At 31.2% G+C, this 16,440-nt stretch overlaps 1 protein-coding gene across 1 annotated transcript; it reads right to left on the bottom strand.

Moving 5' to 3' along the window:
- LOC105178735 lies at positions 872-1,686 on the bottom strand. The gene has a single exon (XM_011102270.2). It carries the CDS (start codon positions 1,587-1,589, stop codon positions 1,014-1,016), a length of 576 nt encoding a protein of 191 aa, XP_011100572.1. The 5' UTR covers positions 1,590-1,686; the 3' UTR covers positions 872-1,013.

The raw sequence follows: 16,440 nt of genomic DNA, 5'->3' as shown, positions 1-16,440 counted from the left end.
AATTTCAAAAAAATAAAATGAGAAAAAATATAATTTGATAAATGTAAATAACCCTCATTTTGAAACCAATTTCCTCATCTGAAATCAGTCTCTTTCAATCACAATCAAAAGTCTATTTCAATTTGTATCAAATTTTATTTTAAATATATCAAAGGATGACCGGAAAATATTAAAATCTTTGATGCGGGCCCCTCCTACTTATTAATTAATCTTGGTCTTATTTATATGGATGTAGGGTTATATATAGAATTGACAATAGGTGAGTTGTTTGTAGCCCTTGAAATTTTTATCTGTAAGTTTAGTTATATCTATTTTGTAGTTTCCAATATTTAATGTTGTTTGTTACAAGTTTCTTGTCATAGTTAGACGGTCGCATTAATATAAATTAAGTGCGTAAGTAGATAGCGAAACATGGCTAAAATTTCCGACCTTATTATTTAAAAAATAATATTATTATTAAAATATATTACGATTGTGGATAGAGATAATTGTGTTTTTATCAATATGTTGGCCTATTTTTGAGTTCCTTATTTGATAAATTTAAGATTCAGGAAAACTTTATTTAATGAAATTTATACCTGAATATTTTTTCTGGTCGATTTTGTGCAATTTATCCTAAAAATTTGAATTTTCTATTATTTTGGTGCCAGATTTTGAATCTTGTCGTAATTTTTTAACTTTTAGGCTAATTAAATGAAAATTGCCACAAATATACAATTTTTATGGAATATTAATTTAACCACCGAAAAGTTTAGAAATTTTGAATTGTTGCCAATATTAATTTGAATATATTCAGTTATTTACACCTGTTAATTTAGAAATATTTGCAAGATGTTATCCCGAGCAGCATGTGATGGACTTGAAAGCTTCATAATAAATAAATTATCCATCAACATTTATTATTATTAGCATAAAAAATCAATCAAAATATCTATAATTGATCATAAGTGCTCATCATAAGCCAAAAAATTAAAGTTAAACTCACTAAGATCATTACAAATTAAACACGATGATCATTGAATAATTGAATTATTTCGTACGCCGTGAAATTCTTGCTTCATCCTCTTGATAAAATCATCGAATTTCTTGTTCATTTCATCTTCACTCAAGCACCCCTGGTCGTCATCAACCCCATCCTCTTCTTCATCTTCCTCAATCTCATCGCAGTTTTGACAATTTAATTCCACGTATTTGTCAACTTCTGCAATAGGAGACGATGACGGACCATTTTCCTCCCTTCCCTCTGCTTCTTCGGCTAATTTTACGACAACCTCTATCGACTTAGTCTTTTCTTGAAATTCATTGACTCGTTCAGGGTGACGATCACGAAATCTGATACCCTTTGAGCCCGACTCGAACGATGTTCCTATGATGAGGGCAAGAATCCCATTGCATAGGAGGAACACGTAGTTCCTCTCACTTGTGTAGGTGAAGAAGTTGGTGGAAAGACTTGAGACAAGATAATCATAGGATTGGAGCATCATGGGAGGAAGTGAGGATTCATGAGAGAATAGGAGGGAGAAAAGGGAGATTGGGAGTAGGATTTGTGTGAGCTTTTTGAGGTAGTAGAGTTTGTCTGAAGGATTCATGTTTGAGGGTTGAAAGGGAGAGATGAAGAGGGAAATTGTCAGTGGTGTTGTGTGAGTTTTGTGTTGCAAATTTTGTGTGTGGGTAGGTATGTGGGAGGGGATGGGCTATTTAAAGTGGTTTTGGAGTGAGAAAGTGGTTGTGAGTCATATTGGAAAGTTGGGTTTTAGAACAAGACTTTGAGAGAGTAAATCAAGAGTCAATACCAAAGAAATAAAGAAAATTGAAATTTAAATTAAAGGATAAATTACATCAATATCCCCTAAATTCAGGTCCAGTTACATACACCTTTAATTTATTCTTTTTAAAAATTATAAATACGTTCATTAAAAGTGTAATTATAATTATAACTACATCCCTTATTCATAGACATCATTTTACAAAAACACCCCCACAAGTCAATTACATCGACACACGCAAGGAAGTATACTTGTAATTTTGTAAAGAACATAAGATATTGGTGTAATTAGATATAATCTATGTACTTATAATTTTGTAAAAGAAATATTTATGTAATTAAATATAGTTTCAGAATGTGTTGATGTAATTTATACTAAAAAAATAGTAACAAATAACCTTTTCTTTTAAACAAAAAATATATTTCGAATAATATCTTTTATTCGCTTTGAATTTGTAACCATTGGAAAATTATAGTTCCACTATTCATATATTGAAATCATGTCCAAATTAGTAAATATCAATTTCAGATTAATATGTATGTTAGCTTTTTACACAAGAAGCAGAAAATGCTTGTTATGTTCTTCAATCACGCAATTTTTAACTGATTTTCATATTTTGGCATGCATATGATTTAGGAAAAAGTATTATTTTAGTCCGCTAAGTATGCCTAATTCTAATTTTAGTCTGATAATTATGTCCATTTTTATTTAGATCCAGTAACTTACGAAATTGCTTACTTTTACTCCTCTGACAGATTTTCGAACAATTTTACCCTATGCAATTTTGAGAGACAGTGTTAGTCTATATGCACTCATAGGGGTAAAATTGTCCGAAAATCTGTCAGAGGACTAAAAGTAAGCAATTTCGTAAGTCACTGGACCTAAACAAAAATGAACATAGTTATCGAACTAAAATTAAAATTAGGCATACTTAGCATACTAAAATAATACTTTTCTTTATAATTTATGGGTTTAATACAATTTATCTTTCTTCGGTATTGTAAATGATCAAATTATCACATATTAAAAAAAAAATACCCATTTACCTCGTGCTTTTAAATAATAGAGCAATTCATGACCTCCCTGTCTAATGAGATAAATCGATTTATTTTAAAAAAATATAGGGAGGTATTTTTGCTATTTTTTTATAAGGGGATAATTTGCTCGTTTGCAATATCACAAAAGGTTGCGGTTGCCTGCACTTTTTTCCTTTAATGTATTTTGTCCTTCTTTGCTAATTATAAAAACTCAAATAATCAATTAACATTCAGTTTTCTTTTCTGTCAACGTGTGAGGAGGCTAAAGAGTGAAAACAAAATTAAGCAAGCTGAATATATGGCTCTTGTAGTTAACAAATAATCACAGAATAAATAATATTCAGCTCTAAGATATAAAAATCAGTCACGAATTGCTAGAGTGAAAAATGCAACAAAGTGAAGTGGGGTTCAAGATGTTTTTCTTTTGAAAAAATTAGGTGTCTATTAGACATTTTTTTTCTTTTATTTTAGGCTTCAGAGAGATTTTGTCCCGATTTTAATTTTGGGTAAATTACAAAAATTTTCTCTAAAATTTTTCATAATTATGAATATTCATTCACTGTTCAAAAAATTAGCATTATTTCCCTGATTTTAACAGTTGTCTAACAATTAGGTGAATATGTCAGTCTCTGTCATGGTAAATTGACCAAAATACCCTTATGGACGAAGAACTATCAATTTTTTTTTATTTTTTAAATTTTTTAATTTTTTTGAATTAAATGAATCATTTTTTTTTAATAATTTTTCAAATTATTCCACCCATCCAGTCAAATTATTTTATAAAATTTTATTTTTTTTAAAAGAAAAAAATTACAGTAAAGATAAAATTGACAATTTCATATTTTCATTTAATAATTACATAATTTCATTAAATATCAGGTATTTATAATTTTCAATTAACGAGGGGTATTAGTAATTACTACAAACCTTAAGGGAAGTTGTTGAAATTTATCCTTTAATGTTTATAGATGTAATTTGGATTTAACCCCTCTAATATATATATATATATATATATATTCATATAATGCTTAAATTTCATTAATTCAAAATTTTGATTCAAATATATGATGTAAAGACATGTAAAATACTTTATAATAGTTGCATACTATCAGTATCCCTATCAAATAGAAAAGAGACATTTGGACATGGACGTTAGTTGCAAGACTCACTCTCTCTAACTAAACGTTCTTTTTAGATTATATTAATTCCACACTATTTGAAATTAAATCTAATTATACATATATTTTTTTATTTATAAAATTATAAAAATACGCATAAAAGGATATAAATGTAATATACCTTAAGGGATGTTTACTTAAAATTTTATCACAGAATTGAGAGTGTGCTTGTAATTATAATTAAAATATCAATTAGTGTACTTATAATTTTACAAAGGATAGAAGATATTTATATAGGGGTTTAATATAATTTATCTCCTTGTGAATTATAAATGAGAAAATTATTATTCTATTAAAAAATAATAGCAGTTTACCCCACTGTGTTCTTTATAATGAAGCAATTTACCTCCCTAGACAGGAAGGTAATTGTTTCACTTTGAAAAACATAGAAAAATAAAGTATTTTTTCCATAGAGGATAATTTATTCATTTGCAATATGACAAGGGGCTTGTTTCCCTTTTTTCATTATATCAAGGATATTTTCACTCCCCTCTTGTGGTTTGGAATTATATCTAACACCCTTAAAATTTGTCTTCGTATAACAAATAAGTCCACTCGTTAGTTAAAATTCACTGAATTTGCTGTGATTAATAAAGAAATCAGAAAACAAATCTATATTTATCCCGGTTGACTTATTACTGATTTATTACAAGTTAAATAAATCTTTTTATAACCAAATTACCCTCATGTGTCTTCACGCGTTAATGCATGTGAGGAGTATATTTTCACCGTTATAAGCGTAAAAAGTTGTTTAACTTGCAATAAGTCAGTAATAAAGATGTTAAATATCAATTTTTATTTATTTTTTTTATTAATATTAGCAAATTCAATAAATTTTGACTAATGAAGGAACTTATTTTGTTAGATGTAAGCAAATCTCATGGATATTAGACATAATTTCTGAAAGCATAGAAAAAGTTTATATGTAATTATACAAAATTTTAATATAAGAGTATAATAATTCTTTTATATAATTGGGCCTAACTTAAAAAAGTATGTGAGGTAATCTTCTTCTTTTTTAATTAAAATAGATAATATCTTATATAAAATTATTAAAATAAATATAGGTCACATCAACATGCAATTAAATAGTGTGAAAAGAAGTCAAGGCTCCGACCGACCGACGCTTTCGTTGAACAATAATTAATGGGCTGGCTAGAATGGGTGTTAGCCTGTTAGGCTTTGAAATTTTCGTTCCAGAACGATGCCGTATTGTGAAGGCCTCGGCACTACTGTTGCCACATAGATTATTGCGTTGATGGGGATAAAGATTAATTGTGAGTACGAGCGGAAGATGAGTCGAGTCGACTCGTATTTAAACTCAAGCTATATACTATATGTTTGTGAGCTGGATTGCTAGCTCATATATTTTTTTAAATATTATTTAAGTACATATTCAATATTATTTCAAGTTTATATTCAAAATTTATCATATATTAGAATTATTAGTCAATATATCTTTTATTTTAATTTTATCGAATAAAAAAATAAGACATTTTTATTTATCTTGTTTAAAAATTAGCTTTAAACAAAAATTCAGTAAGTTTTGATATTCTTTTTGTAAATAAATATTTAAGATTCAACATAAATTAGAATTATAGGTTAATATCTCATATTTTAGTTTTAGATGATATTAAATATGTTATTTTAGTTGATATTATCTAAAACTCAAAGTTAATAAATAATTTAGTACATTTTGATAATTGTCTTTTTTAAATATATATTTAATATAATGCATATGAATTTTATCGTTATAATTTCAATACCCGCTACAATAAAATGCATTTATTTTAAAATTCACCATGTATTAGAATATTAGTCAATATATCATATTTTAGTTTTAGATGATATTAAAATATGGTATTTTAGTTTATATTATCTAAAAACAAGCTTAATTGATAATTTAGTATGTTTTTATACTTTTTTTATGAATAAATATTTAATATAATGCACGTGAATTTTATGGTTATAACTTCAATATTTACTACAACAAAATGTATTTATTAAAATTCACCATTTATTAGAATTGTTAATCAATATATCATATTTTAGTTTTAGTTAAAATATTATATTTTTGTTTATGTTACTTAAAAACAAGTTTATTCAACGATTTAGTACGTTTTGATAATTTTTTGGCAAATAAATAATTAATATACTGCATATGTATTTTATCATTAAAATTTCAATCCATTGCGATAAAATGGTATTTATTCATTATATATTAAAAATAAAATATGGTATTATGATTTATATTATCTAAAAAAATTTTAATCAACAATTTAGTAAATTTTGATAAGTTTTTTGTAAATAAATATTTAATATAATGTATATGAATTTTATCGTTATAATTTCAATACCCCCTACAACAAAATATGGACCAAATGTATTTATGGTTGTCAATTTCTTTCATTGTATTACTTCCTTTTGGTATTCTTGTTAATATTTTCTTTCTAGTTTATATTTAAATTTTTTTAATAATGTATTTCAGATGGTACAACAGTCCATAATTTTTTAAATCCAGATATTTGAGGGGGAAAAAAATAATTGAAAAATGTGCTAGAGCTCGAGCCTCTATTTCCAGCCTCGTCGAGCTTGAGCTCAAATTTCTGGCCGAGCTCGGCACATTTACACTCTTAGTTGAGAGACTCGAATTCATTTAGATATTGAGGGTTTATTTATCTTTCAATGAAATAAACAGTTGATGTGATTCGATCGGATAAAATGTATGATATACTAAATTAATAATTTTTTTTATTGATATTTATTCAATTAGATAAAATGTGGAATTAGGATTAGATTATACTATCAGACCTTTAAGACATGATAGATTACTAATGGGCTGCTATTTCTGACATTTTGTAATTATTAGGTCTTGTAAACGACCCCGAATGACTAAAATTAGTTTCTTTATTTGGAAATAAATGTGGGGAGGGGTTTTAAGTTGAGATACATTTGTTGTTAATTGGCGATGTAAAAGAAACTTTTTGAATACGCCAAACTTTTGATATAACTTGACAGTAATGTACATTTCTTTGCATGTTCTGTTTTTTGTTGTCAGAAAAGCTTTAGTAAGTGATAAGTTGGACTCGATGATTAGAGCCAATCGATATAAATTTTTTGACATGTTGGATCATCGCCTCTAACTCATTCCTTTTTTGACAGTATATCTAGGAACTATCTGTAAGGGAGTAGTACTCCTTATTTATGTTTCATTTCTTATCTATTGTAAGGGAGTGGTTTCCTTATTCATACTTTTGATGATTGTAAAGGGAGCAATACTCCTTATTTAAATCTGGCTATTTTTGGTTATTTAAATTTGGCTAGGGAGTTAGTACTCTCTGTCATAAATTTGGCTATTTTTGGTTTTTGAATAAAGAAGGGATGGGGACCCCAAAAAGCTCCCCACACCTCCAGGTGGTTTAACTTTAAAAAAAAAAAAAAAGATAACTTTCGTGATATTGAAAATAAGCAAATTATTTTCTTATGAAAAAATAGTAATTTATCTTCCTATATTTTTTAAAACATAATAATGTTTACTTTTTTATAATTTTTAAAATGAAGCAATTCATAAGAGGTAAATTACTATTCACTAAAAAAAGAAAAAAAACATCATTGCTTGATCAATAGCGATGACTAAAAAAGTATTATTCACTTGGTGTGGTTTTGTTCCAATAATAAGATTGAGGCCTCAAAAGTCAGTTCGAATCCCACAAATATCAATATTTGTATATTTACATAATAGTTTATAGTTATTATCTTTCTCACTTTGTTCAGAAATTGTTGATGTAATTGATAAGGTGCTAAATACTTTGATGTAGCAATGATATGATTAATCGCTTGAATAATAGTTCTCTAGACATACTAGAGATATTCGCTTGTTGTATATAGCATATCAAACATATGCAATGGTTTTTTGATTTATATGTCTTGTGTTATCCAAACAATTGAAATTGAATAAAAATGTGTGGCAAGCAATTTTATATTTTTATTTCAGATTGCATTACCGTCAAGCAAACAGATCAAGTGATTTTCATTGTTTGATAATTTGCTAAAGATCTGTTTGGTGATAACTAATAAGATGATATTTTGATTATATTAATTGTAAGGGATAAAATATGTTGGGAATTTCTTTTCGCAGTGAGCTCACAAAAAAAAATATAATTATTACACCGAAATACTAATCAATATAACAACGATTAGGTTGGCACCAAAGTTGGCCCATTCCACCAAGGCACCATTGAACCACTTAGGTTCACCTCTCTCTTTTCTACCGATTATTTCTCTCATCTTTTATCTCTTACGTTTTCTTCCCGAATGTAGTGAATAAATAGAGAGAAGCCATTGATGATGGTGCAGGAAATCGAGAAAGAGGGAAGAAGACGAGGACTGTGAATAAATTCGGCCAAGGAAAAAAAATAAGAAGGGGAAGGGTTTCAGCTAACTTAAAATGAGAACCGAATTTGGTAATGGGTGGGTCGAATCGGGGTCGGGTCAGGCCTTTTACGTGGTGGGTTGGGGTTGTGGGATTTGGCCTACTGAATTTGATCCTGGGCCAATAATCGAACATATTCTCCTTTGAACTAGAACCCAAAAGGGAACCTAGTCCAGAGAATGGATTCGGATCATCGCTAAAATGTACCTCAAAATAGAGATATTCACAACCAATGCAAATTGATATAAATAAGAATAAAATATCAACAGATAATATTTTCACATAGCTGATAATGTTTATACATAGCAATTAACACGAGGTCATTTTTGCACCAAGCAGATAACCAAAAGATATATCAAAGCTATAAACCCATAGCCACCGAGGCAAAGTCACGAATACCCAACAGCCACGAGGCTAAGTCATAAAAACCATCGGCCACCAAGGCTAAGTAAAAAAGACTAACAACACATGGCCACAACATCCACAAAGAAATATCTTTAATGCACAAAGTATTAATATTGCACATAGCAGGTCACAAAGCAGAATATACATAGCGATCATTTGCACAAAGTAGTTTATAGAAAGTGCACAAAGCAAATTTTTCTGCACAGAGCAGATATTGCACAAAATAGACTCATACAATTGACTTGAGTTGGTCAACCAATCAAAACATCATTTTGCATTAATCACAACATAAACAAATAATGCCGGCCCAATAGCCTTGAAAGTTCAAAACTTGACTTAACAATGGGTTTCGGTCTTCGAATTATAAGAAGCAATAAATAAATAATAAAGTTCAAACACATTGCAGAAAAATAAAAATGCACAAAGCAGTATCTAGAAAAACAAGAAAAAATAGCACAAAGCTAAATAAGAACAACTTGGTCCTAGGCCAATTTTCTAACATATTCCCCCTTGGATCAGGATCTGAAAGGGAACCTAGTCCATAAAATGGATCCAGCAAACATCATTGCCAAAATATACGTGCAAAATAGAGATGCTAGCAACCAATGCAAGTTGATATAAAAATACTAAGTCATTTTTGCATCAAGTAGAAAAAGAGGCAGGATACTTAAAGAATATTTGAAGGTGAAATCGTTGATGCTCCAAAAAAAAGGAAAGAAGAAAGAAGCAAGATAGCCTGCCTGCTTAAAGACGTGGTGAGGTAGTTAAGGACACGCCCCTATAACCATCTCTGATCGGGCGGTTTCGTAACGGCTCCTGCGCATGGTGGGGGCGGTTATCAATGCTCGAGAATCTAGGAGGCAAGGCACAGGCTTAGCCATCATTCCCTTTTCTGGCATTGGCAGGGCACGGTACTCTAGCGTAGGTATTAGAAAGGACGCTCACAGGCTGGAGAATGGAAACGGAAAAGGAAGTCACTTCAAGGCATCCCTTCCTAGGTGATAGAGGGATCCCCTCTTTTGATCAAAGAGGACAAAGACTCCTACTCTAAGAAGGAGTTGAAGGTGTTTCTCCTCCTGAGAGTGGGGGGACTAGATGATGGGTGTGGCCTAGAAAATTACGGCCCAAGAACGAATTAGAAAGCTTAATACTCCCTTCCTTATACATTGCCATTTTGGTGGAGGAAGCCCACTTCACGTTGCCAGATCTTTGTGGCCCAAATACCAACAGTTGGCCCAGCCCCCAAGCAGACGTCTCGCTTTGTAGTCCACGTGGCACACACCCTCCACTATACCCTTCTGGCCAGCATGGAGTACGCATGGTAGGGAAGGTTCCCTTAAGAACTCGAACTCTTAAGTTCAGCAGACTCCTTGTGGACTAGGAGTCCTCAACCTCGGACTCTCTCCTTCACCTAAATAATGACTCTAACAACACGATTTTTAAAAAATAGGACTTGATCATATCTTTAATCAACTAATCTTATCCGTTCATCGCGGGAATAGGAAGTACGATCAGTTCCTTGGTGAAGGAGGAGACTCCTCTATAAATAGGGATCTTATCGAAGAATTTATTAAAAAAATGCAAAAAAAGAAAAAAAAATAGTAAAGTAGGGTGAAATTGAAATTGTTAGAAAAGTAAGTGGCACCGCGGTTACTGACCGCGGTGCCATAATTTTTTATTTAAAAAAAAAAGCTTCTTTGTGTCACCGCGGTGACATTATTTTTTTTAAAAAAAAAAATTAATGTGTCACTGCGGTTCGAAACCGCGGTGACAAATTTTTTTTTTTAAAAAAATAAATATTTTATTTTACGACGAATTATTGTCAACTTCTCGTTAAAATTTCGGCATTATTATGGCGAGTTGTCAACCATCAAATATACCGTTCGACTCCTCTTGATGAGACGAACATTTCCTCACAAACAATTTCAAGTTTTATCAATCGTAATTAATGAACTTTTATCGGTCGCTCCGGTGGCGGCGAATCGACGGCCGAAAAGTGCGGTGTTCGTGCTAAAAATTCATTATTTACGATTCATAAAACTTGAAATTGTTTATGGAGAAATGTTCGTCTCATCAAGGGGAGTTGAGCGGTATATTTGATGGCTGACAACTTACCATAATAGTACCAAAATTTTAACGAGAAGTTGACAACAATTCGTCGTAAAATAAAATAAATTTTTTTTTCAAAATAAAAAATTTATCACCGTGGTTTTTAACGAGAAGTTGACAACAATTCGTCGTAAAATAAAATAAATTTTTTTTTCAAAAAAAAAAATTTGTCACCGCGGTTTCGAACCGCGGTGACACATTAAAAAAAAAAATTTTTAAAAAAAACAATGTCACCGTGGTGACACAAAGAAGCTTTTTTTTTTAAATAAAAAATTGTGGCACCGCGGTCAGTAACCGCGGTGCCACTTACTTTTCTAACAATTTCAATTTCACCCTACTTTACTAATTTTTTTTAGCATTTTTTTAATAAATTCCCTGATCTTATCCCTAGGGGGGGGGGTTAACCTTCATCAGACGGAAATTTGGCTATTACTCTGTTGTCGTTCTACTGCGTTGTCAAACACGATTTATTTCTCCCTTCATCATCATGCTTTATTCTCTTAACGCTGTTTATTATTTCGAATTATTATTCCTTGGATCCAATATACTAACTTGAGTGTCGGAATGCTAACGTTTTATTTTGCAGGTCCTTTTCTTTCGAATTCTCTCTTGAACAATCCAGGCCATTGCTCAAGTTCGAATCTATTGCGTGCTAAAATCGCACGTATCAATTGGCGCCGTCTGTGGAAAATTTTGACTTAAAGGCGTGAGTTACTATGAAAACCTCTAGCAACCCGCTAACAAGCAAAAGGTTGTTGCAGGAACCTCGCTAGCTCAGGTTGGAGGAGGATTCGCCCCAACTTTGCTGGCGCCGATGCCACCTCCCAGAGTGGTGGACCCTTTGGTTGATCCTCCAAGACAATGTACTTCCTCAGACACCACCTTAGGAGAACTTTTCCCCGCTTTGTTGGGCGCTATTCAACAAGTGGTCGCCGCAGCAATTCAGGAGCAAATGGTGGTATTGGTCCCTGCCCGCTCGGCTCCTATGATGGAAGCAGGCATTGAAATTTACCTCTGGAAGGGTATTGACCTTGAAAGATGTGCTATATACTCCTTCCATGTGGAAAATTTGATGTCTAGTTTTTTACTCAACAAGGCTGGCTTCAAACAAATTATGGAATCTGATCAATATATAATTACCAAAAATGGTACTTTTGGGTAAAGGCTATGCATGTGATGGGATGTTTAAATTAAATGCTGAGATGAATAAAGTATCTTTAACTTCTATTTATATGCTCTCTTCTATTAATTTTTGACATTTTATATCATATAATAATCATTATGTGGGAATCATGAGTAATTAGGATTAATCCCAATGATAATTTTTCTTTTGAGAAATGTGAATCTTGTAGTAAAGCCAAGATCAGAAAAAGGCCTCATCCGAGTGTTGAAAGAAAAATCGAATTGCTAGAATTAATTCACACTGTTATTTGTGAACTTGGAGGAAATACTTATTTTATTACTTTTATTGATGATTTTTCTAAACTTTCGTTTATTTTTATGAAAAATAAAAGTGATGCTTTTGAGAAGTTTTAAAGACTATCACCATAAAATTGAAAATTAATTCGGCAAGAAAATAAAAAGAATTAGAGGTATTTATAGAGGCTGAGAATATGAGTCAAATGAATTTAATTCTTTTGTTATATCATTGAAAATAATTCATTAAGGTACTCCACCATATTCTCCTGCATCTAGCTGTGTAGCTGAAAGAAAAAATAGAATGTTACTTGAGTTGACAAATGTCATGCTTATTAAATCTTGTGCACCTTCAAATCTTTGGGGTGAAGCTATCTTAACAGCTTGTTAAGTGTTGAATAGGGTGACACATAAGAAAACTAAATTAACACCTTTTGAGGTGTGGAGAAGTTATAAGCCGAAATTGGGTTATCATAGAATTTGGGATTGTTTAGCTTATGTGAGGCTAACAAATCCTAAAATTCCGAAATTGATAGTAAAAGTTACACTTGTGCTTTTCTTGGTTATGCTTCTAATAGTAAAGCTTACAGATTTTTAAATTTGAAAGATAATATAATTATAGAATCAAATGATATTATTTTTCATGAAGAAAAGTTTCCATTTAATTCTAAAAATAATGGGGGTCAAAATATTGAAAAGAATATTTTATCTTTACCTAGCTCTTCCACTTCGATGTTGGAAAATGAGGAAAATAATATTGAACTAAAGATAAGTAAAAGAACTAGAGTAGAAAAAGATTTTGGTCTTGATTTTTATGTTTTCAATATTGAAAATGACCCTCTTAGTTTGAAAGAAGCATTATCATCACCTGATGCTATTTTTTGGAAAGAGACTGTGAATGATGAGATGGAATCTCTAATTTCTAATAATACTTGGAAGTTAGTAGATTTACCATCGGGTTTTAAAACAATTGGGTGCAAATGGGTCCTTAAAAAAAAATTAGACCCGAATGGTTCAATTAATATATTCAAAGTTGACTAGTTGCTAAAAGTTTCAAGCAACTTGATCTAGAGTTTTCTGATACATATTCTCTAGTGACTAGAGTGATCCATTAGGCTTTTAATTGCTATTGCTGCAATATTTGACTTGCATATCCATCAAATGGATGTAAAAATTGCATTTTGGAATGGGGAAGACCATGAAAACCACCTTCAGACTGTTTTACAAGTACTCCGAGAAAACAAGTTGTTTACCAAGTTAAGGAAGTGTGAACTCAGGATACTGAAGTTACCTTTTTGAGGTCATGACATTTTAGGCGATGGACTAGTTGTAGATCCTTCAAAAGTAGAAGCTCTAGTGGAGTGCAAAAGACCTGAGAATGTCTCGGAGATTCGTAGTTTCCTGGAGTTATCAGGATATTATCAATGTTCGTCCAAAATTTTTTGAAGATAGCCACACCCTTGACAAAGCTCACCCAAAAGAGCAACCCCTTTGTTTGGGATGATGCTTGCGGGGTGAGCTTCCAAGAGCTTAAGAAACGTTTAACCACTGCCCCGATACTAGCACTTCCAAATGGGACGGAAAACTTTGTTGTTTACACAGACACTTCTAAGGAAGGTTTGAGTTGTGTTCTGATGCAAAATGAAAAGGTCATTGCTTATGCCTCTTGTCAATTAAAACAACACGAGAAGAATTACCCAACACATGACCTAGAAATGGTTGCGATATATTTGCTTTGGCAAAATGGAGACACTACTTGCATGGAGCAACTTTTACAATCTATTTGAACCACAAGAGTTTAAAATATTTGTTCTCTCAAAAGGACTTGATGAGACAGAGACGGTGGATGGAATTTCTAGATGATTATGATTGCACAATCCAATACCATCCCGACAAAGCAAATATTGTAGCAGATGCTTTGAGCCGAAAATTTATTGATCAAAGGTGCCCTGCACTTAGCGAAACAGGTCACTCAACGCGTAGATCATAACAGAACATTAAATTTTGTCCATACGCGTGCTATCAAAAATCATTTAGAGATCAAGAAGGCCCAACATAGGGAGTTTAAATTTAAAAGTTGAAGAAACTAGTAGGGAAACCATCTAGCTCTGATTTTACCATTGAGCCCGATGGTATCTTAAGATTTTGGGAGAGACTCCATGTCCCAGGAGATCAGAGCAAAAAAGGTGAATTATTAAAAAAAAACCCGTCATTCACACTACACTCTGCACCAAGGTGGGAATAAAATGTATCAAGATTTGAAGCAAGACATCGTTGGATATGTCCAAAGATGTTACTGGATTCCCTACTACAACAAAAAGCCATAATGCGATTTGGGTCTTCATCGATCCCTTAACCAAGTCTGCTCACTTCATTGCCATCAAGAAATTATGGCCAGTAACAAAGTTAGCCGAAACTTACGTCAAGATGATTATCAAACTACACGGAATCCTTGTTAACATCATTTTGATCGTGATCCTCAGATTCATGTCTCGGTTGTGGAAATGATTACAAGATCATTTTGGAAGCAAGCTACAGTTTAGTACAACATCCCATCCGCAAACCGACGGACAGTCTGAGAGAACCATCTTGATATTGGAGGACATGCTACGAGCTTGTGCATTAGATTTTGGAGGTAGTTGGAACATCTTCTTTTAATAGAGTTTGCATATAATAATTGTTTCCAATCGACTATCCAGATGGCACCCAATGAAGCACTCTATGGAAGAAAATGTAGATCACCACTACATTGGTATTAGTATGATCATAAACAACCAAGAGGCGATGATAGAGAAAAAATGCCACAGCGGAGTTGGTACAAGAAGCAATTGACAAAGTACATCTTATACGACAAAGAATTCAGACTGCTCAAGAAGGACAGAAAAGCTATATCGATAATCAAAGAAGAGATCTAGGCTTTGTTTAGATTTGTATTCTCGTGTTTTTCGAAACAAGATAAAACAATTTCAATATTTGTTTTATGTTTTTACACTTTATTTGCATTTTTTCTATTTTTCAACTTTCTATATAATATATATATATACATAATATAAAACAGATATGATTTGACAATAAACAGTAATTTTTATCTCCAAAAAATACAACATTAAACATAAAATATTTATATATATACATATTTATATATAAAAATATATGATTTGACAATGATTAGTATTTTTTGTCTCCCAAATCCCCATACCTACATTACACCTATATATATACATATTATATGTAAAAATATATGATTTGACAATGAACAGTGATTTTTGTCTCCCAAATCCCAACATCATACCTACACCACTTATTTTAAAATATTTTAAATTACCCCAAAACACAAATCCAAACATATCATCTATTTTCAACACACACTTATTTATCTCTATTTTTCTCTCTTTATTTTCAAAGCACAAAACAAAACAACTAAAACACAAATACAAACACAATATAGGATTTTCCACGGATTTTGGTCAAGAAATTAATGCTAGATTGTGGTGCTAATTTTTCCTCTCGTCATATATACTTTGCTTTAGTCCAGAATGTTCACTCATGCATTTCCTTATAATTTTTGTAAATTATCATTTTTAATGGTAATCAAATTAGAAAATCATAAGTACCAGTTCAGAAGATCAAATAATATTCTAATAAAAGTTGGTACTCAAATATAATTTTCATAATTTCTAATAAATAATGTGGAATGAGCACTTGTATAATTAGAATTTTGTTAAAGTAGAGTTTACTTAGTATATTTAATTAAGGAAAAAATACAAGCAAACCCCTTGTGATATCACAAATGAACAAATTACTTCCTTATGAATAAACCACTAGCGATTTACCTCCTTGTATTTTTTAATATACAATAATTTACCCCCCTAATTTTTAAAATGAAGCAATTTATCTCCCTGTATAAGGAGGTAAATTGCTTCATTTCAAAAAGTACAAGGGGATAAATTGCAATATTTTTTTAAAAGGGAGCAATGTGCTCATTTTCAATATCACATGGGGGTAAATTGCTATTTACCCATTTAATTAATATTCTAACTTCTATAATATAAAATTAAATTAATACTGTCATGTTTTGTAAATTCTCATTTTAATGG

The sequence above is a fragment of the Sesamum indicum genome, linkage group LG16 (genome assembly GCF_000512975.1).
Source record: "Sesamum indicum cultivar Zhongzhi No. 13 linkage group LG16, S_indicum_v1.0, whole genome shotgun sequence".
Taxonomy (NCBI): domain Eukaryota; kingdom Viridiplantae; phylum Streptophyta; class Magnoliopsida; order Lamiales; family Pedaliaceae; genus Sesamum; species Sesamum indicum.
This window is presented reverse-complemented; position numbering and strand designations above follow the sequence as displayed.

Coding starts and splice junctions, on each gene's coding strand:
- LOC105178735 (XM_011102270.2), bottom strand. CDS start 1,589: ATGAATCCTTCAGACAAACTCTACTACCTCAAAAAGCTCACACAAATC.